At 31.6% G+C, this 21,958-nt stretch overlaps 3 protein-coding genes across 3 annotated transcripts; all 3 read left to right on the top strand.

The window, feature by feature from the left end:
* The first annotated feature begins 523 nt into the window (after window positions 1-523).
* Window positions 524-11,182, top strand: LOC139426502 (cuticle protein 10.9-like). The gene is made up of 6 exons (XM_087162814.1): window positions 524-534; window positions 662-686; window positions 4,033-4,155; window positions 6,916-7,026; window positions 8,144-8,430; window positions 10,878-11,182. Exons 1-5 carry the CDS (start codon window positions 524-526, stop codon window positions 8,381-8,383), a joined length of 510 nt encoding a protein of 169 aa, XP_087018940.1. The 3' UTR covers window positions 8,384-8,430; window positions 10,878-11,182.
* A 6,823-nt stretch (window positions 11,183-18,005) lies between these two features.
* On the top strand, window positions 18,006-21,833 carry LOC139425505 (uncharacterized). The gene is made up of 2 exons (XM_071180513.2): window positions 18,006-18,623; window positions 18,713-21,833. The coding sequence occupies exons 1-2, from the start codon at window positions 18,588-18,590 to the stop codon at window positions 19,616-19,618; spliced, it is 942 nt and encodes a 313-aa protein (XP_071036614.2). The 5' UTR covers window positions 18,006-18,587; the 3' UTR covers window positions 19,619-21,833.
* On the top strand, window positions 20,243-20,761 carry LOC147809447 (uncharacterized). Its single transcript, XM_087162815.1, has one exon. The coding sequence runs from the start codon at window positions 20,243-20,245 to the stop codon at window positions 20,759-20,761; it is 519 nt and encodes a 172-aa protein (XP_087018941.1).
* Window positions 21,834-21,958: the final 125 nt, after the last annotated feature.

Consider the following 21,958-nt stretch of genomic DNA (forward strand, 5'->3'; position numbering starts at 1 on the left):
GCCACCTTATGTAACCAACCTTCAATTGACTAAATGTGCCTTATTCTTAAATTGCTTCATATTTAATATTTGCTTTCATTTAATTAAAAGCGCATAAATATTACTCTGTGGATATATGTCCCAATATTTGAGACTAATCGATTTTGTGAAATCGATCAAATAAAAAGTGAGAAAAAAAATTGTCAAGCTTTCCTTCAAGAAATTGTAACTTTTTTCGCTTAGAGGCTAGGCGCGGTGGTAAAAGCGTGTAACTAATAAGTATACCTTTGACCTGAACTTGAAGTAAAAATCTTGAAGACGTTTAGGACAAATTCCGTCGTAACCGTAATTCACAGTTTTTTTTTCTTCTTTGACTCGTTAATGTATTTCAAGGGTGTTGTATTTTTTTATAATTTATTTAATAAACTTCATGTAATTTTTTTCTAAATTCTAGTAGTATATAAAGTGTTCGACTATCAGTCCTTCTCACTGAAATTTTATTGTATTTCATTGCTTGGTGTATCTTGCAGTAAATCTTATCAACATGACGCTAAGGTAAGAAAAATTGCTTGATAATTGAGTTCGAAATTCATTTTCTGTGATTCCATACCATTCGTTTGCAATATTTTTAACCATTTTTAAGTGTTTAGTTATTTATTAATTTATAAATCGAAATTTTTAGAATTAAAAGTCCTACAACATGGATGGTAATTCCAAATTTCCCTTTCAAAACGTCAAAAAAATATTTTTATTCCAAAACTGCTTTTCTTGAGATTGTTCTATTGAGCCAAATTTTTTAAGCCAATTGTTAAACTGCTTTTTAAATTGTTGAAATTTTTATGATATTTGATAGCAGGGTTTTATTTTTTCGAATAAAGTGTTTAAAAAAAATTATACGTTTTCTCAAAAATAAGCATCCCTTGAATTACGGTTTAACATTTCCAACATATTATAATATTGAGATATTATTATATCACTTTATTGAATGAAAATCATACCAACAATTCAAAAATTAATAAGATTGAGAGTTTTCCTTTTCTTAACTATGCATTTTTTCCTTACTGAATACTTTATTCGATTAATCAAATTTGGCCAATATGAATAATATTAACATCGCTAATTTTGATTTTAAAAAAAATTGTTGAAAATTTAATACAGCTGCATGCAGTAAGACCAAAATGGTTTTGGAACCCGAATTCATTTTTCAAGCGATGCTGACGTGATTTTAATTGTTGTTGAATTTAAAACAATTACTGTTTGTTCTACAGCATTTTATAAATTCTTCATCAGAAATCATAAACTTTAACAGCATTACTGAATCTTAATGAAATTTATTCCATGCTTAATCAAGGAATCATATTACTCTAATTAATTAACACAGCCCTGAAATTAATTACATCAAATTAAATGAGTTGTTCATGGTATTTCTCTAAAATCAGCGGACACATCAAGGGGAAAATTTTTTTAAAAATTCTATTTAAATCAAACGCGAAATATTACAATCTCCAGACAACAGTATTTTTGAAAAATATTTCTCGTTTTTTTTCCTGCAAAATTTACTGTAAATTTGTTAGTACCTTTTGCGAAAATTTTACTTTTTTGAGCAGAATATGAAACACATAAATCAGTCCTATTTCATTTGTAAAGAGTTTCAAGATGTTACTACTTTAAGAATTCCCAGAAAAAATACATTTGCTTTTATAATGTATAGTTTCAGCTAAATATAGTTAAAAATAATACTGATTAAAATTACCAGATTTTTTCTTAATTTATTTAAGAAAAAAGCTTTGTCGTTATTACATTTGAAGTATAATAAGACAAACATCTTTAACTGTAAGCAATATGTTTCTGTTTTTAGTTAAAACATTTAAGGTTATTCGACCAAATCATACTGTTTTCTCATTTTTCTTTATCCTCAAAATATTTTTATTTATCCTTATCGTCATAAAACTTGACATTCAAAATTAAAATGTGAAATCTGAATTCACTAAACTATTAAAAACAATGCATGCCTTTAAATGAAAAAAGAAATGTTTTATCATTTATTCAAGCAAAAAATAAGAAGAAAGAAACTTAGATTTGATCTCCATGCCAATCATCATTTTCTCCGCTGTGAAGAAAATGAAAATGTCCGATATAGATAGATATCTTTGAGAGTTGTGAATCACATTCTATACATTTTTTGTTCTTTTTATGTAACTGGCTGGAATATTTTAACGAGTGAATGAGTGAATCACATTATACATATTTTTTTTATTTGATATAACTGACTGGAATCTTTTAATGAATGAATAGGAAAATCACATTCTATGAATTTGTTTGCAAAAAAAAAAAAAGTTTTTAAAAAAAAACTTTTCATGTTTGGTCTCCATGCCAATCATCATTTTCTCCGCTGTGAAGAAAATGAAAATTTCCGATATAGACAAATATCTTTGAGAGTTGTGAATCACATTCTATACATTTTTTGTTCTTTTTATGTAACTGGCTGGAATATTTTAACGAGTGAATGAGTGATAGACATTATATATATTTTTTTATTTGATATGACTGACTGGAATCTTTTAATGAATGAATAGGAAAATCGCATTCTATGATTTTTTAATTTTTTTAATTTGATATAACTGATTGGAATATTCAAAGACTAAAAGTGTGAATAACATTCACTGCTTTTTTTTTATTTGATGCAGCTGACTGGAATTTTTTAATGAGTGAATGTGTGAATCAGTAAATTGCGTTCGATATATTTTCCTTATTTGGTATAACTGATTGGAATATTTTAATGAGTGAATGTATGCGAATCATTTTATACTTTTTTTTTTAATTTGATATAGTTGACTGGAACCTCTTTCTGCTAAAATGATGTTGTTTTTTTGATTTTTTAACAGTAAATCTCAGTTTTAGAGTTCAATTAAAATGTTTAAAGGAGTCTACGATACGAAATACATGAAAATTTATGAATTTTAAGTATTATTATTTTTTCAATTATGCTATTAGTTCCCTTAACCTTTTCGAAACAACAAATTTCGGTAAAAAAAAATTTAGTCAGGCAACACATTAACTACAGCGACCTCTTGGCAGTGTATTGCTATTAAAGAGGCATATTTATCTCTTTGTTGCTTAAAGAGCAGTGATAGCTATTCTAAAAATTGGTGAAAGTTTAGAAGCAAATGATTTTATATTTATAGCGATTTGTAAAATTTTCGCATTACGAGTTGACAGACTAGCAACACTGAGCCTAAAGGGTATAGTATAAAGGGAGGCCTGAGGTATAGTATAAGGGCCTGAGTATAAAGGGAAAATTCATTTATGTCTCTAAATTAGAACACAAAAGATAAGACTTATTTTTTACTGCTTTTCCAACTAAACTTCAGGTGATGTTGAAGTTTTGAATGCTTTTTCATAGTGATAAATTTTTTTCGCATTTTTTTTCAACAATAGATATATTTAAAAAATTTAAATTAGGAAATGTATATTTTGGATATTTTAATTTAATATGTTTTCAGGAAATTAAAAATTTTCTTCCAGTTTTGATAAGTAAATTTTTCATAAAATTATTAAAAGAAAAATAAACATTTATGAACTTTCAGAAAAAAGTACAAAAACAAATTAAAACAGTTATAATTTCCTTAAAGTTAAATTAAAAAGTTCTAATATTAAAATATAATGTATTCAGTCATATAAGAAAGAAGAAAAAAAAACATTAAGTTTCTTAAATTTTAACCATTTTAAAGATATCGCTGAAGATTCTTAATAAAAAATAAATTCGATCTATCTATCTATATGTGTATATACCTAATCATTACAAAATACAAAAGAATGTAGTTACAAAAGAATAAATTGAAAAATTGAATATTAATGAAATAATATTCTACTATTTCATTTTACTTATTTTTTCATTTTATTTTTTGGCACACATCGAATTTTTTAGTTTTTTTACACCTTTGTCATTAGTGAATATAATAATGGATCACATGATATGCATTTTTCTTAAAGTTTAATGAAATTATTCTGTTTTTCTATAATATATTTTGAGTATGATTTGTATTTTTCTAGGTTGTTCTTGTTGCAGCTCTTGTAGCTGTTTCTTTCGCTTTACCCTATAGACCACAACCTGTTGAAGAACCAGCAGCTCAAGAACCAGCAGCTAAGGAAGCAGTAGCCGAAGAAAAATTTGAGGTAAATTTACTGAGTAACTATATGAATAGTTTTTATAATTTTCAGAAACAAAACAATCGCCAAAGTTTAAATTCTTAAAATTCCTAAGTTAAGCTCAAGCTGTAAAGAGGATTGTGGAACTTTCTTTGGTAATTGTACAGGTATGATACTAAACAAAAAGGTATGGTACTTGGAGAAAATGCAAGAGAACAATTTTTAAGAACAACTTGGTACAAGCTACCATTTAAGGCATAAATTGTGTCATAACTCCGATTCCAAACCTAAATCTAAAAGTATATACTTGTTCAAAATCACATAGTGATTAGAAATGCTGAAACATTTTAAATAACCATCTGGTTGATCCAGGGCCGGATTAACCTATAGGCACACTAGGCACGTGCCTAGGGCCTACGAAAAACTTGGGAGAAAAAAATTTTTTGACAAAAATAATTTAGCTTTAAAAACAACAAGTGTATTTTGCACAAAATTATGAAGATACAAATAAAAATATAATGTTTTTTGGTAATAAATTATTTTGCAGAATCTTATGATCTAATATATTACTTTTTTGCGATTTTCGGATTCAACGAAATCTTGTATTATGCTGTCGAATTCCAAACTACGCAAAATGTCGTATTCAATAGACATAAGTGCGAGCGATGCCTAACGATCTTGATTCATTGTTGAACGCAAATAATTTTTTATCAATTTCAATCTGGAGAAAGATCTTTCTCCTTCTGCATTTGATCCAAGAATCGACAAATATATTCTTAATGCACTGTGAGGAAAAGTATTCACAAGTTTATCTTTTAAATGTTATATTTCTACCTTTTTTTTTTCTCTTTAAAGTTAGGAGTACCTTTCTTTTTTCTCTTACTTTATGCATTACACTTTTTCCTTGTAATTCGGGTTCGATAAAACATCGATTAACAACACTTTTTGGTCGATCCAGAAAACTGGGAAATTCAGACATCCGGGATAGCGATGATCTCGAGCATCCCGGATAATTGATTCTCTACTGAATAAATATTTCTTGTAATTAATCTCACTATCAATTTCACTGTTTTCTTTGCTGGTTTGTTGTTGTATTTTTGACGTGAAGTGTTTACATAGTAATCGATGGAACTAATCATAATGGTATTATCGATATCAACTGCAATATCGGCAGTATGTCGGTATTGCAAATAAAGTTCGATAAACAAATTCGTAAATTAAAATCCATATTAATAAAAATGTAAAAAAAAATATGCAAGAAAATTTTAGCATATATTTTGAAAAGAGGGGAAGGAGGGGAGGGTCCGAAAACGGCTATGCCTAGGGCCTACGAAAGGTATTATCCGGCTCTGTGCCTAGGGCCTACGAAAGGTATAATCCGGCTCTGGGTTGATCGGAAGATCAAGTTGGACCTGGAAGTATCCTCTCCTCCTTTCAACGAGTTCTAGCTTGTTAATGAAATAAATTATGATTGCATAACAAGCAAAGAGTTGCTCAGTGCATATTTGTTCAGAAAAGTGTAATACTGCTCTAAGAAAGCAGACTCTAAGCAAAAAGGCAAAAAAAGTCAAATTTTTGCTATTTTCAAGAAACTTTAATGCTTATGCGTGACCTAAAAACTATTAAAAAATATAAATATTTTTAAAGATCCATTGAAAGAGTGTTTAATAATATTATTAAAAAAAATTTATAGTATTTGTATTTTAATGAAAAAAAATTAAATTTGAATACCGTTTTTAACTTTTTTGTCCAACTTTGAAGGTTATGCGCTACTTAAATATTTATTTTCCTAATTAAAAATCCATAAATACTATTTTTTTATGCTTTTGCAAGTTGTTTTAAGCCCACCCTAATGTATAAAAGGCAAAAATACTAGAAAACCGTAGAGTTTTTTGACAAACGTTTTTCACATGTTTTCAATTCGAGTAAAAATTTCGCGTGTGTTCCGTCTTGTTTTTTAAAAAAGGGACTTTCAATACCGTTGAAAATCTAATACTTTAAAGCACTTCTATAAATACATAGCCTGAGATACCAGTTTGCTCCACTTTGTAAAAAAAAAATATTCTTTTGAACGGTATTGAAATTTAACTTATTTTTAGTTCAGTAATTTTTTCTTAAAGCAATTTTTCCATCACTTCATATCCAATATCATCATATTAATTGCAACTTAATTGCAGTTATATGTCGCTGACTCTTTTGAATTGTGGGCATAATTACTCTTATTCTACAAGTTTTACTATTTAATTCGCTACCAATTTATTAAACGTTTTTCAGGAAACAAAGCAGTCAGAATCCCTGTATAGCTGCAGACCCGTAAACAACTATTTCATACTTTTAACGACAGCCAAATAACAAATTAATGCAACTCTACTTTGTTTAATTTTTGCCCGTCTTAAAAACTTCTCTGCACAATTAATAGCTTTTATGAGTATGTTTAAGTTGTTTATGGTGGACAAAATCATCTTAACTTAGATGAATGAAATCAATAATAAAATGTTAAACCTTAAAATTTATTACCACTCTAATCATTCAATTATAAATATTTCTATAAATTAAAACATGATGGCTAATAAGTAAATATCATATCGATACTAAAAGCAGTTATACTCTTTAAGCATTATGTGAATATTTAGTATGTGATAGTTTTTAAATGATTTCATAATTAAACAACTACTAAGCAGTACATACTTTTATCTTTTAGAAAATAAAAAAGGAAAATAATATTTCTACAGATTATGCAATTTAAAGTTTTATCAGTCTATTTATTTTTTTATATGCCTATTTCAGCCAATTCCATATGAATTTGGTTACGAAACTAATGATGATAAAGGCACTACTACCTTCAGAAAAGAAACCTCTGATGGCAAAGGCAATGTTCAAGGCAGTTACGGATACAAGGTATGTCTATATGAGTTATATGTATATACACCGAAGAGCCATTACATTATGACCACCCTGCTAATAACATGTTAGCCCTCAAAACTGCCAGCACCCGCCGTGGCATTGATTCCACAAGGTGCTGATAGGTAGTCTGAGGTATCTGGTACCAAGCGCTCGCCAACTGGTCCTGCAATTCCCTCACATTGCGAGGGGGTAGCGTGGCAGCACGAATTTGGTTTTCCAAGTAGGACCACAAATGCTCTATTGGATTAAGGTCAGGTGAATTTGGGGGCCAAGACATGACTTGAAAGTCACTGGAATGTGCCTCGACGATTCGACCTTTATGGCATGGTGCATTATCCTGTTGGTAAACACCATCCCCAGCAGGAAAAACTGTTGCCATAAATGGGTGAACCTGGTCTGCAACTATATTCAACTTGCTTACAGACGTCAGGGATTGTTCTATGAGGATTATGGGTCCTAATGTGCCCCATGAAAACATTGTTTCTGGGCGAGAAACCATGAAAACCTGGGCGAGCCGATTGTTATAGATGGTGGGTGGTCATAATATAATGGCTCTTCGGTGTATATGTTTTAAAATATGCATAAAAGGATTGAGAAGAACATCGTTCATATTTCCACATTAGGAAAGCTGGTCTAATTTTGATAACGTTATCGACCAATCCCATGCCAACCTTAAAAACAAAAAGTTAAAACTGAGCTGCGGTGGCTCAGAGGATAGAGCGCTGGTCTCCAAAGAATTAACCCCCCAGGTTTTATTTCCCCCGGCTCGCAGTCGCACCAATCACAGTGCTAACGCAAAATATCCTCCGTCATAGAAAGAATCACGAGTTAGAATCCCCTTACCATCGAGCTAATTGTGAGTGGTTTTCTCTATTCTTAGACCATGTAAAATAAATGTGGGTTAGTTCCATCAAAAAGTCCTTCCCTGACAGCTTGATCCAGGAGTTCTCTTGTCTCTTGGATTGGGTTCATAAAATCAAAAAATCAAAGTCATAAAACCAAACTTGGATCGGCTATTCAACGTCAATAAAATGTTCTATATCATGATAAAGTAAGTTGCAATAATACAAGAGTTAATCAGTGTATAACGATATTTTTTCTTTTCTAACAGGATCTCCATGGCATCGAACGTATTGTAGAATACGTTGCTGATGAGCATGGTTACAGAGCCCAGATCAAGACTAATGAGCCAGGAACTGATAGCCAAAATCCCGCTGATGTTGTTCTGGATGCTAAACCCATTGTCATTGAAGAGTCTAAATACGAAGCCCCTGCACGACAAGAGTACTCCGCCCCAGAACCACACTACTACCACGTCCCAGAACAACCATACCACCCATACTACTACTAAATGGCTCTATTTAAAAACTTTCTTCTCTTTATCTGCTATTATTTTCTGTAAGTATGTAGAATTATTTATCTTTAAAGCAATTTTTTAAGCTTATATTTAATGACAAAACAATTTTTTCTGATAAACATATCTAGCAATAAAAAAATCCAATTGGTACAACATCCCAGCGTGATTTAAGGTCTTCTGTCCAAGATTCCTCCAGAATAACCTATTTTTTGACCTAAACTGTTAGTATTTTACTACAATCATTCTAAAATATGATTCCACAAAATCGAGTCATCGTTGTTTTGGTCTTCCTCCTTTTCGACTGGAGAAGGACTTTGGCATAAAAATTTTCTTCACTGGATCTTTTTCTTTACCATTCTAAGAATACGAGTAGCCCAGTTCATTCTTTTAAATTTAATACTTTTGATGATATCGGACTCTGTTAAAGTTCCATAAATTTCTGAGTTAAAACGTTTTCGCCAAAGGTCCTTTTCTTGGAAACCACCAAGGATGCTTCAAAGAACCTTTTCTATCAAAAACTGATATTCTATGTTCTCCATTTTTTCTTATAGTCTAGGTTTCTGAACAGCAAATAAATAAATAAACATCAATAGTCAAATACGATATAGATTATAAAGTAATGTGATGTTATATACATTACAACATAGAATTCTAGTATATTAATCTATTTTGTAGCAAAAATAACGCACATTACATTAAATTTCAAAGTCATTGCTCTATGCTGAAATACAATTTCAATAAGTGAATATTTTTAGGACGAATATAGTTCAGAATGCCTTTTTCACTCAAATAAATCAAATTCAATCTTTATTTTGACAATTCTGCTTGTTTAGCCCTCAGTTGTCACGTAAGACTAAATGTTTCAGTATTATTTATCCACCTTTTGCGTGCAAATAAAATAAATAAGATACCTAAGTTTTGGTTCTTGTACAAGTTATTTGAGCAAATAAAGTTTTGTTTACATATTTTCATGTTATTCGCAGTTTAAATAGCTAACCAGGTACTATTAAGAACGTTTTAACTATCAGTGAGATTTCTTGCTAGTTTAACTGTGTGCTTTAACTTTATCAAACTAAGATAGAAAAAAAGAGAAGAATTACTGTACTTGTAAAATTGAATTATTGCTGTTTTCTAAAGCATGCAATCTGGAATAATTTTTCTTGTATAAAGTGTATGTTTGTATAATAATCTACTTTTTACTAATACATATTTAAGCAACAGAATTATTTATTTATCCTATTTACGTTGTGTGCTTATGATGTGTCAAAGTCTAAAAAATAATTTTACATATCACCGTACTTAATTTAAAATTATTTTACTATAAATCCCATTTCCACCGTATTAGTCATAAAAAGTTTTCAGGTTAATTTTTCTCAAAAATAAATTAAACTTAACTAAGTGAAACTTAATAGCTTAAACCATTTCATGTATCAAAACTTATGCATAGTATTGAAAAAGACCACAAAAAGATGTTTTTTTTTTCTTTTTAATGAATCACAATTTTAATTTTTTAAATAAGTACTATATTATCTAATTTAATGAACGAATACTTTAGGAAAGCGTTTCAAAACCGGCATGTAATTATTATTATTATTTTCTAATTTCTAATTGTTCTTACTGGTTCTTACTGTTACTCACTTAATCGCCATAAGCAAAAGAACAGGAACAAGAAAATTTGAACAAAGAAATTAACAGCATCGAAAAGTTCATGAGTTGTCGTTGGCCATTAAGGCAGAGGGAGCGATTGTTCTTGTTTTCCAGTGGCGCCATCTATGGCCAGGAATTCAAAATCTGCCTCACCCGTTTATAGGGCGGACCCATTCATACATCCATTCGTTCATCCAAAGTTCGTAATTTGGACCTGAACCAGAGAACGATCAATCACCAATTCAGTACCCCAGAGGTATAATTTGTTATGATAACATGGAGGATTTTGTGATCTGACAGATTTAACGTGCACGAGCCACCATTTACTACACGGAGAGTTTTCGGCCGGTTGGATTAGAACTCCCGTTCTCACGAGCATGAGTAGTTTATGAGATAACCGAGGATTATCGCCCCATAACTCTTCTTGCTTCCCAATAGCTTGATGATTACGTACCTCCATTTATAGTTTCATATGTACGCAAGTGCTATTTGTCCATAGGCTCGTTTTTTGTCGCAAAAGGAAGCCAATGCGATCGAGATAGGCAGCAAGGCGATTATGCCCAGTAAAAAGCGAAAATCTGTAACTGTCTCCCATCTAGTTTGTTAGGTCTATCAAGAAGCCAATTATATCTTCCATATCTGGGTTTCTATTTTAGCTAAGAGTTCCTTCTGATTCGACGACTGCATAGTTTGTTTAATAATTAGTTTAGAGGTGTGAAAAGATTTTTCTCGTGTTGTGTTATCTGTCAGCATAGTACCCTTTATGGCAGGAAATGCTATTTCTAAGTATTTAATTGTGTTAAACATAAACAGTTTAAAATAAGTTTGTTTTTATTTCTAGGTACTTCTTGCGACTTCCTAGTTTCTTAAAAGGGACTTCAAAATACTTGTTGTTTCAAACTCACAAAATTTCATCCTCTGTTTGTTAATTTTTCTTAAATTATAAACAAATGGTGCATTGGTTATGAACAAAAATCTTTAAAATGCTTTATGTTTTCATCTTTTTCTAAATTACATAAACTATATTTAGTTTATTTTGCTGGACTGTGCTGTCTTTGTTTGTCCCATGTATATTGTTTGTATTTTTATGTTAATTTATTTAAATGTTCATTTTGTGAAAAATAAATTATTATTTTTGAAATTAAACTATGAGTGGTTCGCCTTTTATTTGATAAGAACTTGTTTTAAAAAAGTCAATCTTTAAAAATTGTGTTATCAGCAGCAAATAATTTGAAATTTAAAAGAAAATTGCGCTAACATTTTTCTAGGGTATAGACAGGTGTTGTGTAACCACCACCTTAATATGTGTCGTTTAATTCTATGTCAAAAGTGAAGTAAGAAAAAAGTGTACACATTAGAGGTCACAAATTAATAATTAACCGAGAAAAAACAAACACTCTTATAGAAATCTGGGAGCAGTGTTGAATGACAAACGACAAAACCAGTTTGAATGCCTAGTGAAACTTGAGATGTACTTCATAATAACTTTCAAATCCTCTGTTCTTTTGTCAATTAAACAGGTTTTAATGTTTTAGTCTCCCCTTTCAGAGTTTCATCCTCGCCTAAGTATATTATTTTATAACCGTCGTTGAACAGCAGACCCAATTTTTCGGCCTTACAACTACTAATTTGAATAGTGACACGACCCACCCTATTTGCTTAGGGTTTACGTCAAGATTACATCAAGATCATACAACTGGATTGATACATGATTACAACTTCAATCAAAGATCGCCACAAGGGACAGTGATGCAAAATGCAACCAAACAAACAAATTATATAAAATAGGTCAAAGGACCCTTATAGTGTTAGCTGATTATAGGGTAGGAGGTCCAAGGACCCTTATTTCTACCACTCCACTTCCACACATTATATAACATGGCAGATAAAAACAATAAATAATACAGATCATTGATCTACAGAAAATGTACAATAAATAGAAGTAAAAGTTACAGAAGTACCCAAAGGGGCAAACAAACAGTCAAAAGACCATAGTACTAAAATCAAACACAATAAAATCACAATGTAATAAAGTCGAACACAAAAAAGTTAAAATTACAGAGAAGTTAAACACCATCGTATTGGAAAAAAGCAGGTAAAACCAATATAAAAATTTTAAACAGTTGACAGAGATAAAAAAAAAAAACCATGAAAGCGCAAAATCAAGCCCCAGTAGAAGAGATGAATGGTGCTACTAATGTTCAACTTACAACTACTAATGTTCAACTCCGTAATCTTGTAATTTTGAACCCAATCCAGAAAACAAATGAACTCCTGTGTCAAGTATTCAGAGAAATTTGTCTTCGTAGAGCATCTTTTGATGGAACTAACACGCATTTGCGCTGCATAGAGAGGAAAACCACGAAAACCTCCCATGGTTAGCCTGATGGTTAGCAAGGTGACCCATGATCCGTCTACCACTAAAGACATTTTACGTCAGCACTGTATTCGGTGCGATCCAGATGCGGAATTCGCGTCGACCAGCCACCACTGGGATCCAAACTTGGATTACATCATGGGGTGGCGAGCACTCTATCCCCTGATCCACCATCATTGACCCTAAAGTGTACATTTTCACTACAATTTTGACAGTTATTTTAAAATTATGTATTAAGAAAGGCCATTAAGGAGCGCTCTGTATATTACATGTATAGTACGAAAATTGGCTAACTGTTGTTGTTGTTGTCGTGTCTATGCATCCAGTGCTAGTGCAAGGATTAGAAATCATAGAAGAGGGGTGCCATTGCCTCCGAAAAGATTGGACTTCTGCCTGTTGGTCCGCGGGAGCTATTTTATTTCACTTTGGCTAACTGTAATGTGCCAATTTGGTAAAAAAAAAATTAAAAAATTTAAACTTTGCTTTGTTTTACTTCAAGGTCTGTTTTATTAGCTCTCACATACAGTTAATGGTTGGGTTATGTGCTTATCGCCATTCAGAAACTATAACTATTTATAAAAAATTGATACATGTCTCGAAACAGAAAAATATTAACTTATATAGTTTTTATACTATACCCACAATATGAACAATTTTCAAAATGTAAAAAAAAAAATTAATTAAATAGTTAATAAGAAAAATTCAGGAAGTTCAAACATAAAAAAATAAATTTACTTGAACTTCTAAACTTTACTGTTTCAGTCAAAATTTTGTTCAGTAGCACCAGAAATTTTTCCCAACTATTATTTCTTAGATTAATAAAGCCTTGTATGCGAGGCTTTTGATATAAATAATTAAAAACAAATACATAATTGCAATTTTAAACAAATATATAATAGTCCTAGAAGATGATGTGGGGTCCACCCTGATGAGCTCATCGATCACCCAACGCTCTGTTGCGAGGAGGTAACCAGTTCGAATCCCATCATGACCATGGGTGTATCTTTGCGATTTCTTCTCTCATTTGTGCTATCTGCTCTTCAACTTGGAACGGGCTTAGAAGCCATTAGCATAAAAAAAATTATACAGTAATAAATAAGTCAAGCAAGGATGTGGTAACGTTACTGGCTGACTAATTTCATCTATCCATCCTAACGAGCCATGGTGGCTCAGGGGATAGAGCTCTTGCCTCCCAATGAGGTGACCCGGGTTCGAATCAATGTTCGATACGAATTCCGTATCTTGCTCGCATTGACCACAATGCTGACGTAAAATATCTTAAGTGGTAGACAGATCATGGCTTAGAGTCCGCTAACAGCGAGGCTAACCGAGAGAAACTCTCGTATATTTGCTCTCCATAAAACGTAAATGCGGATTAGTTCCATTAAAAAATCCTCCACGAAGGAAACTTTCTCCCAATACTCGATCCAGGAGTTCCCCCTTATCATGGATTAGATTCAAAATTACAGGGCTACTTAGTTAAACTTTGGTAGCCGTGAACTCAAAATTGGGTTGGGTGTTGAACGACGGTTATAAAATTATACAAAATTATCCTTCCTAACATTGCATAAAAAAAAACATATTTTGTCACAAAAACATATTTGTCACTACTTTAACAGCAAACACACGAGTCTTAGAAGTTCTAAAATATGGTAACGTAAAGGTGACAAACCTTGATAAATCTATACATTTGTTACAAAATCCGTTTGTCATTATGTAAAGAATATAAAACTTCACCCTATCAGATATGTAAACGCTAACCCTTTCAGGAACGACAGAAAAAGATCGGGAGAATCTTTCAGTCTTAGACAGAGAGCCCAACAAACTGCCTTTTCACGCTTCTTGAGTTTCTACACTAGATCCCTTACTTTCAACCGAGGCCAAAAAACTTATCCTGAATGTCATTGGTGCTCGACAGACATGGCCTCCCCTGCGCATATTATGACTTGTTTGGGGTTCGGTAAAGATGAGGTCCTGCGAGACTCCAGTCTTTTTATGGACTTTTTGGAGGTGTTCGGATTCATTGGAGTAGTCTAGCTCTGCTAGACGATTCCGAGATTAGCAACAACAACAAGAGGAACGACAGAATAAAAATTGCCCCGCTTACAGGGTGGTTACTAAATACTGTAAAGCTATAAAAAAAAAATAGGAAGTAAGTTTAATCGTTTAGTAAAAAAAATTTTTCCCTCGGTTCTTGTGAATGACGTTTTCTACACGTGCAGACGATTTTTACTTCAAGCAAAACATTTAGAATAAATTTAAGGATAGAATCGAAAAGTTGGATGATTAAACAGCTTTTCGATCACGTATTATCAACCCAGGACAGCTCGTCCACGCTCAGTTCGTTTCAAAAGAACGCATTAAAAGAATTCGTGAAAAGATACGAATAAATTCACAACGCTTCCTTTATAAAATAGCTGCTGAAGTGAACGTGAGTGGAAAAACTACGCAAGTTATATCAAAACGAACTAATATTTAAAGAATTGAACAAGCTTTTCAAGAATTTCAGAAACTTAGGAGCATTTTTGTGTCTTTCGACTGGGAAAAATAAATGAAATTAAACGTAGCTTAATGCCGCTATCATAGCAACAACGAAATTTCTGTCAAAGGTTCTATCAAAAAGTCTTCCACGAAGGCAAATTTCTCCCAATCCAAATCCAGGAATTCCTTGTCTTCTGGACTGGGTTCAAAATTACAAGGCTAGGTAGTTAACATTAGTAGTCGTAAACTCAAAATTGGGTCGCCTGTTCAACGATGGTTAAAAAATATATAATACAATTAAACTATTGAATTGCAATAAATATGGGGAAAAAATGGTTACATGGGAAGCTGTGGAGGTCAGGACGATATTTATTGCAGAGAGAGAGAGTGTGTGTGTGTAACAATGATTAACGATTTTGAAAGGACTGTGAAAAATTTTGTATTAGTAGGGCGTGTAATTAAACAGAATTCACAGAAAAAGGGACAGAAAACTTTTTCCTTCAAACTTAAGGGCTTTCAGTTTATTTCGTTATAAATTAGCTTATTTAATTTCTTTTTCGTATTAATTTTTTACTGCGCACATTGCATTTATTCAAGAATAAAATAGAATTGCAAAAACAGTAAAATAGTACAAGAATGAAATCAGTTTTTTCAAAATTAAAAAACTGTTGATTACTTCGATTGTCGTCTTGGTTTACTGAAATTTTCCCCTATTTTTAATATGATCAACTTTTAGAGTACCTTATAGAATTAATGTTTAACTTACGTAAAAAAATTAAAAAATTATAAAGTATAAATCTTATTTTTTATTACGTTTTTGCTTCGTTAATTGTAACATAAGATCATAACATCACGTAAGATAGTTAGCGTCAGATAATAACATAAATTAATTTTTATACAAGTAGATTATTGGGAACTTTAAAGTGACTATATAATAAGTAAAATGGCAGGGCGAGTCGCGAAGCATAAAACATAAGAACAAAAGGAACTTCGGAAAATTTGAAAAAAATAATAATAAATAAATAAACAAATATAAAAGAAACGAAAAGCAAAAACCAAAAAGTTATTGTTCCCAGGTATGTTCACAAGAGCTGTAATCCAAAACCATTGAATATATATAATTGTGGAAGTAAATTGTAATTAATAATTATTGGCAAATTTGATTTTTTCCACTCGTTTTTCACTGCATTTCTTTTTCTGAAATAACAAAAAAGCATTAGCAAAAAACGTGTTCTGAATAAAGAAACTATCTCCTCCCATCATTCGAATGGCGATCACGTCTGATAGATTTTTTTTTATTACTTTTCAATAGCTTTTTTGGCTTTTTTCTTTCTTGTTCTTCGGGCAATACTGATTTAATGCTTGAGAATATTGCTTGAAAAACCATCTTGTCAATTAGATAAAATTGCATTTCGGTTGAAGTTCGAGAAAAATATTTCCTTTTTTATTTTAATTTCTAAAAATTTTAAGCTATTCATTTCTCTGAAAGATTGTAAAATCTTGCAGTCATTTTCGAATTGTTTTGCTTGTTTTAAACGATTGGTAAGCACTGTATTAAAAAGGCTTATTTCTCAGCGATGATTATCATTAAGCACTGTATTAAAACTATGTTAAAGATAAACTAGTGAATACTTTTCCTAACGTTCACACATTGCATTAAGAATATATTTGTCGATTCTTGGATCAAATGCAGAAGGAGAAAGATCTTTCTCCAGATTAAAATTGATAAAAAATTATTTGCGTTCAACAATGAATCAAGATCGTTTGGCATCGCTCGCACTTATGTTTATTGAATACGACATTTTGCGTAGTTTGGAATTCGACAGCATAATACAAGATTTCGTTGAATCCAAAAATCGCAAAAAAGTAATATATTAGATCATAAGATTCTGCAAAATAATTTATTACCGAAAAATATTATATATTTATTTGTATCTTCATAACTTTGTGCAAAATGCACTTGTTGTTTTTAAAGCTAAATTATTTCTGTCAACAAATTTTTTTCTCCCAAGTTTTTCGTAGGCCCTAGGCACGTGCCTAGTGTGCCTATAGGTTAATCCGGCCCTGTCTGCATCACAAGCACAGTTCATAACATAAAATACAGATCACCGACATTCATTTTTTACATCGTATTTTCAAGCAAAATAATTTTTTTTTTACATATATAATTGCTTATTATTGTTTATATTTAATTTATCAACTATCAAAACATTTTGAAATACTCAAATTTTGATGTCAGTTAAAGCAGTGCAATTTTATATGTCAGAAAACCTAATCAGAATGAAATTGATCAAATAGTTTCTGAATAATAAAACGCATTTTTGCATCTTTATTTTTTTGAGACCGATTCTTCATTTCTTAAGACGAATTTCATATTTTGACATTTAAATCCTGCATATAATTTAAAAGTTTGTGTGACAAATGGCCGAAAGAGTAATTATATTAATGTATGTGATCATTATAAGAAGAAGAAGAAAAAGGTTTAAGGAACATCCTAATACAAAAATATAGTTGATTCGGACATTCTTCAATGTTAATTTTTTATTAATTTAATTAATTAGTTTAACTCTAAAATGTGCTACACGACTCCTTTACTTTAAATTTTGAAAAAGTTTTGAAATTATTAAATTTTTTAGTTTCGTTCTTTTTTTTTTTTAAGGTTTTTTAAATGTAAGCGAAAAAAATAACGGCAGTAGAATTAATTTTTTTATCGTTTTATGTGAAGATAAGAAGGACCTTACCCTTAAAGTTCCATTAGTTTTAAAACTATTACATTTTTAAGGTTTGCTGTAATGTTTCTTGTAATTTTTCCGATAAAACCCTTTTATATTATTCTGAAAGGTAAACATGAATTTGATTTTCTTCGATTTTTCTTTTTTAAAGATAGCATCTAACCCTTAAAAAGTCATATACTTTGCATTCGTTCAAAGTACTTTTCTTAGGTGGATTTCATAGTATTTGACATAAATATTTACGTAAATTCAGGTAGAGAGTGAGACTGAGATTTTTAAAATTTTCACCTTTTGGGCCTTAGCTTTCAGATCTGTCGCTTCATGATCTCATGTCATACTCCAAGCCCATTTCTTCAATTGAGACTAAGAGAGAAGTAGTTGGATAAAGAGAGTACGGCGACCGGGATTTCGGGGATTTTCGGGGATTCCGCGGGTGTACTCTTGAAGGGGGTTGGGGTGATCCATCAAATGTGACAGCTACTATAGTTGAGGGTGTTTTTTTTTTCATAATTATTTTTTTTAATCTTTATTTTGTAATGAAATCTTTTTAATTGATTTTTATTAACTATGAATATTAATTTAATTATAAATTTATTTTTAACCGAATTATGGAAAAAAAGATAATGATTCATGGGAAAAAAGCGCAATGACATACACATGCAAGATCACGTTTAAACACGATAACGCAAAACTGATCATGTTAATGACTCATAAAATGGTGAAATGCGAAGCGCTTCAAGCTTACTCATTTCACCACTAGGGGCTCTGATACAGATCTGTGATCAACCAATCAGAAAGGAGTATTTCAATGACATCACTATTTTTTCAACCTATGAGCGTATAACTTTCAAGAACCAATCAGAAATGAGAGAAAATAGTATAAAAGTGTATGTTCTTACCCAAATCGTCATTTATAATTTGGTTTCTGCCTTAGTGCCTTTTAAATATTCGTAACGAAGGAATGGCTAACATGAAGCGAAAAGCTGATCATAGCGAAGTAAGTATCTTTTAAATTTTTTTATTTTAGAATATGCATATATTTCTATACTATTTTATAATCTCATAAATGTTTTTGATTTTTTTTAGAACAATCAAGGATCTTTCCACGAAAGCAGTATTCCTTCCAATATGTTTATTTTAGTAGAAGATGTCTTTATTTCCACTACTATTTACCGTGATCGAATTCTGGTTAATGTGAGACGATATAAGAAACATGGAGAAAAGTACTATCCATCGAAAGAGGGGGTGACTCTAACACCTTACCAGTTCATCCACTTGGTCAACAGCTCATTTCTCAGAGAAAAGTTGACAGAAAAGAAGAAAGATCATCCGTTATACGAGTATTTCCTCAACTTACCACGTCTAGTCGATCCAGTGACCGCTCATTCTGATAAAAGTGTCGGTATTCAAGACAAGGAGAAGTGCTACAATATAGTGATGATTGAATTTGATGAAGCAGTCCTCCTCAAGAAAATTACTACTTGCCGAAATGGAAATACCTACACGAAATGCATATCTTTGAATGATGACCAATGGGACAAAATATTTTCCCTTGGAGATTTTCTACTAGATAATCTATTTCATTTAAAGTATAACCAACTGGACTTTAGGAAAATGTTTGAAGATCTATTAAAACATCCAGCACCATCAACAGCTCCTGAAGACGATGGGACTATCACCAAAGTGTTAAGACACCTCCTGAAGACTGAAATTTACAAATTGCTAGCATATCAAACAGGCTTATTGAATCCTATGGAAGTAAGCCCTTCAGAACTTTCAAGTAATACTCGAGTCCTGTTTTGTGAATCTGCTTTGAACTTAAAGCCTCATATGTTTGTCAAAAGTTTTTATAATACTGTTAAAAATGAAATGCGTCATCCTGTCTCACAAGAAAATCTGTTAAATTTTGTAACTGCTCGTTTTCTCGACACTATTGATCTTGTTGAAATACTTCAAATTGCTAAAACTGACTTTTGTACCAGTTTTAATTGAATAAATAGTTTAAGATTTCCTTTATAACTTGGTATCTTTTTTTTATAAATAACAGTGATCATCTAATGTTTTACCCATTTACTCGTTAGACTTTGTTCAGATAGCATGCAATCATTTTATAAAGATCCTAAGCAACCAGCTAGTTTTGGGGGTGCGGATGCAATACATCACGCACTCAAAGGAAAAGAGAATGCAAATACCGTTAAGAAGTGGCTCTCTTTTAAAGATTCTTATACACTGCATAAACCTGTTAGACGCAAATTTCAACGGAATCGTGTTTTGATGAGTGATATGAACAGGCAATTTCAAGCCGATTTAGTCGACATGCAATCTCTTTCTAAATTCAATAAAGGGTATAAATACTTATTAACGTGTATTGACGTTTTCGCAAAGTATGCTTGGGCCATACCGCTAAAAGATAAAACGGGAAAAAATGTAAAAGTAGCCTTAGAATCTATTTTTAAGGAACGAAAGCCTGAATTACTTCAATCGGATGATGGAACAGAGTTCAAAAATAAAACAGTTCAACATTATTTGAAAAGCATGCAGATTAAATTTTTTACAACAAATAATTCTACGAAATCAAGTATTGTGGAAAGATTTAATAGAACATTGAAAACAAAAATGTGGAAATATTTCACAGAATTCAATACTAAGAATTACATCGATGTGATTGATCAATTAATATGGAGTTACAATCACACTCGACATAGCAGTATTAAAATGGAACCAGCTTCCGTTAATAAAAGCAATACCAGTGAGGTCTTGGAAAATTTGTATGGAGATTTGAAGACATTAAAACGCAATCCAATTGTTTTTAAAGTAGGAGATACAGTACGAATCAGCAGACTGAAAGGTCATTTTGAAAAAGGATACGAACACAACTGGAGTCGGGAAATATTCACTATTCATGAAATTATTCCTCGAATTCCTGTTGTTTATAGATTAAAAGACTTACAAGGTGAAGAGATCAAAGGTACTTTTTATAAAGAAGAATTGCAAAAGGTAGTAGACTCTGGCTTCTATCCGGTAGAAAAAGTGATCAAAAAGAGAAAGAAGGGAGGAAGCACAGAATATTTCGTGAAATTTTTAGGCTATCCTGAAAAGTTTAATGCCTGGGTGAGTGATATTCAAAAAGTATAAATAGTGAAACTTAACCTCTGAAGGCTCATTCTCGAAAATGTCTTTCTACGTGACGTTACCTTCTGATAGCTCCATGCAGTTTTTTCCTAACAACAAAATCTCTCATTTTAAGACGCAGTTACCGATACCAGTTAATCTAAACGGTGAATGGGAAGTAGGCCTATCTGAAATCATCTATCCCCATTCTTGGCTGAACGTAAATGAAAGTAACAATTATTTTCAATACAAGATAAGTAATGGTAATATCGTATCGACTGTAAAGCAAACAATTGATGTGGGGTGTTATGAATCAATGTTCGATATTGTATCAGCTATACAACTTGCTTTACCTAAAAATCCTAGCCGGTTTACAATAAGTTACAATAAAGCTACGAAACGAGTAAAAATTAACGTCGTTCAAGGTTGCAGTCTTTATTTAGAAAAGCTAGGTGAATTGTTAGGATTTCGACGCGATGCAGTGATTACGGGTAACCAGAAAAGCGAATTTGTGGCTGACGCGTGGTCTAATTTTTCAGTTTTCTATGTGTACACAGATCTTATTTCACCCCAAATTGTCGGAGATACACAAGCTCCTCTACTGCGGATGGTTCGAATAAAAGGACATGATGGTGAAACAATCAGTCAGTATTATGATAGACCTCAATACTTACCTTTAATGAGACACTCCTTTCAAACTATTCAAATGGAGCTTAGATTGAATTCAGGTAATTTCGTACCTTTTGAAAGTGGTAAAGTGATCATAGTTTTACATTTCCGCATGAAGCAAATACTATAAATAGTACGATGCGTTTTTGAAACATTCATTTGAAGAGAAGACGTCAAGATGAGTGTACCGTACGTTTGTTGTACTAAAAAATTCGAAGAACATTATGCGAGTCAAATTGGCTCGGGTTTGTCCTATTATAAAGGTATTAATTTCCAAAAAGGCTATGGACTCGGCGGTATATTTCGTCGATTATTTAGAGCAGCACTACCCTTTTTAGTAAAAGGTGGTAAAACTATTGGAAAAGAAGTTTTAAAAACTGGAACCCGTGTAGCATCTGATGTATTATCTGGCGAAAATTTGGAAGAAGCTGTAAAAACAAGAGCGAAAGAGAGTGGAAAAAATTTAGCTCGAAAAGCTATTGATAAAGTACAATCGATGGTGGGAAAAGGACAGTATAAAAGGAAGCGTAAGAAGCAGAAAAGAATCATTTC

The sequence above is a fragment of the Parasteatoda tepidariorum genome, chromosome 5 (assembly GCF_982258835.1).
Source record: "Parasteatoda tepidariorum strain Cologne lab strain chromosome 5, Ptep-v5.0, whole genome shotgun sequence".
NCBI lineage: Eukaryota > Metazoa > Arthropoda > Arachnida > Araneae > Theridiidae > Parasteatoda > Parasteatoda tepidariorum.

Excerpts from the sequence above, each read along its gene's own strand:
- LOC139426502 (XM_087162814.1), top strand. Across the intron at positions 4,156-6,915 it reads TAGCCGAAGAAAAATTTGAG|CCAATTCCATATGAATTTGG; the intron begins GTAAATTTACTG and ends TGCCTATTTCAG. Across the intron at positions 7,027-8,143 it reads AAGGCAGTTACGGATACAAG|GATCTCCATGGCATCGAACG; the intron begins GTATGTCTATAT and ends CTTTTCTAACAG.
- LOC139425505 (XM_071180513.2), top strand. The coding sequence starts at position 18,588 with ATGGCTAACATGAAGCGAAAAGCTGATCATAGCGAA. Across the intron at positions 18,624-18,712 it reads GAAAAGCTGATCATAGCGAA|AACAATCAAGGATCTTTCCA; the intron begins GTAAGTATCTTT and ends GATTTTTTTTAG.
- LOC147809447 (XM_087162815.1), top strand. The coding sequence starts at position 20,243 with ATGTGGAAATATTTCACAGAATTCAATACTAAGAATTACATCGATGTG.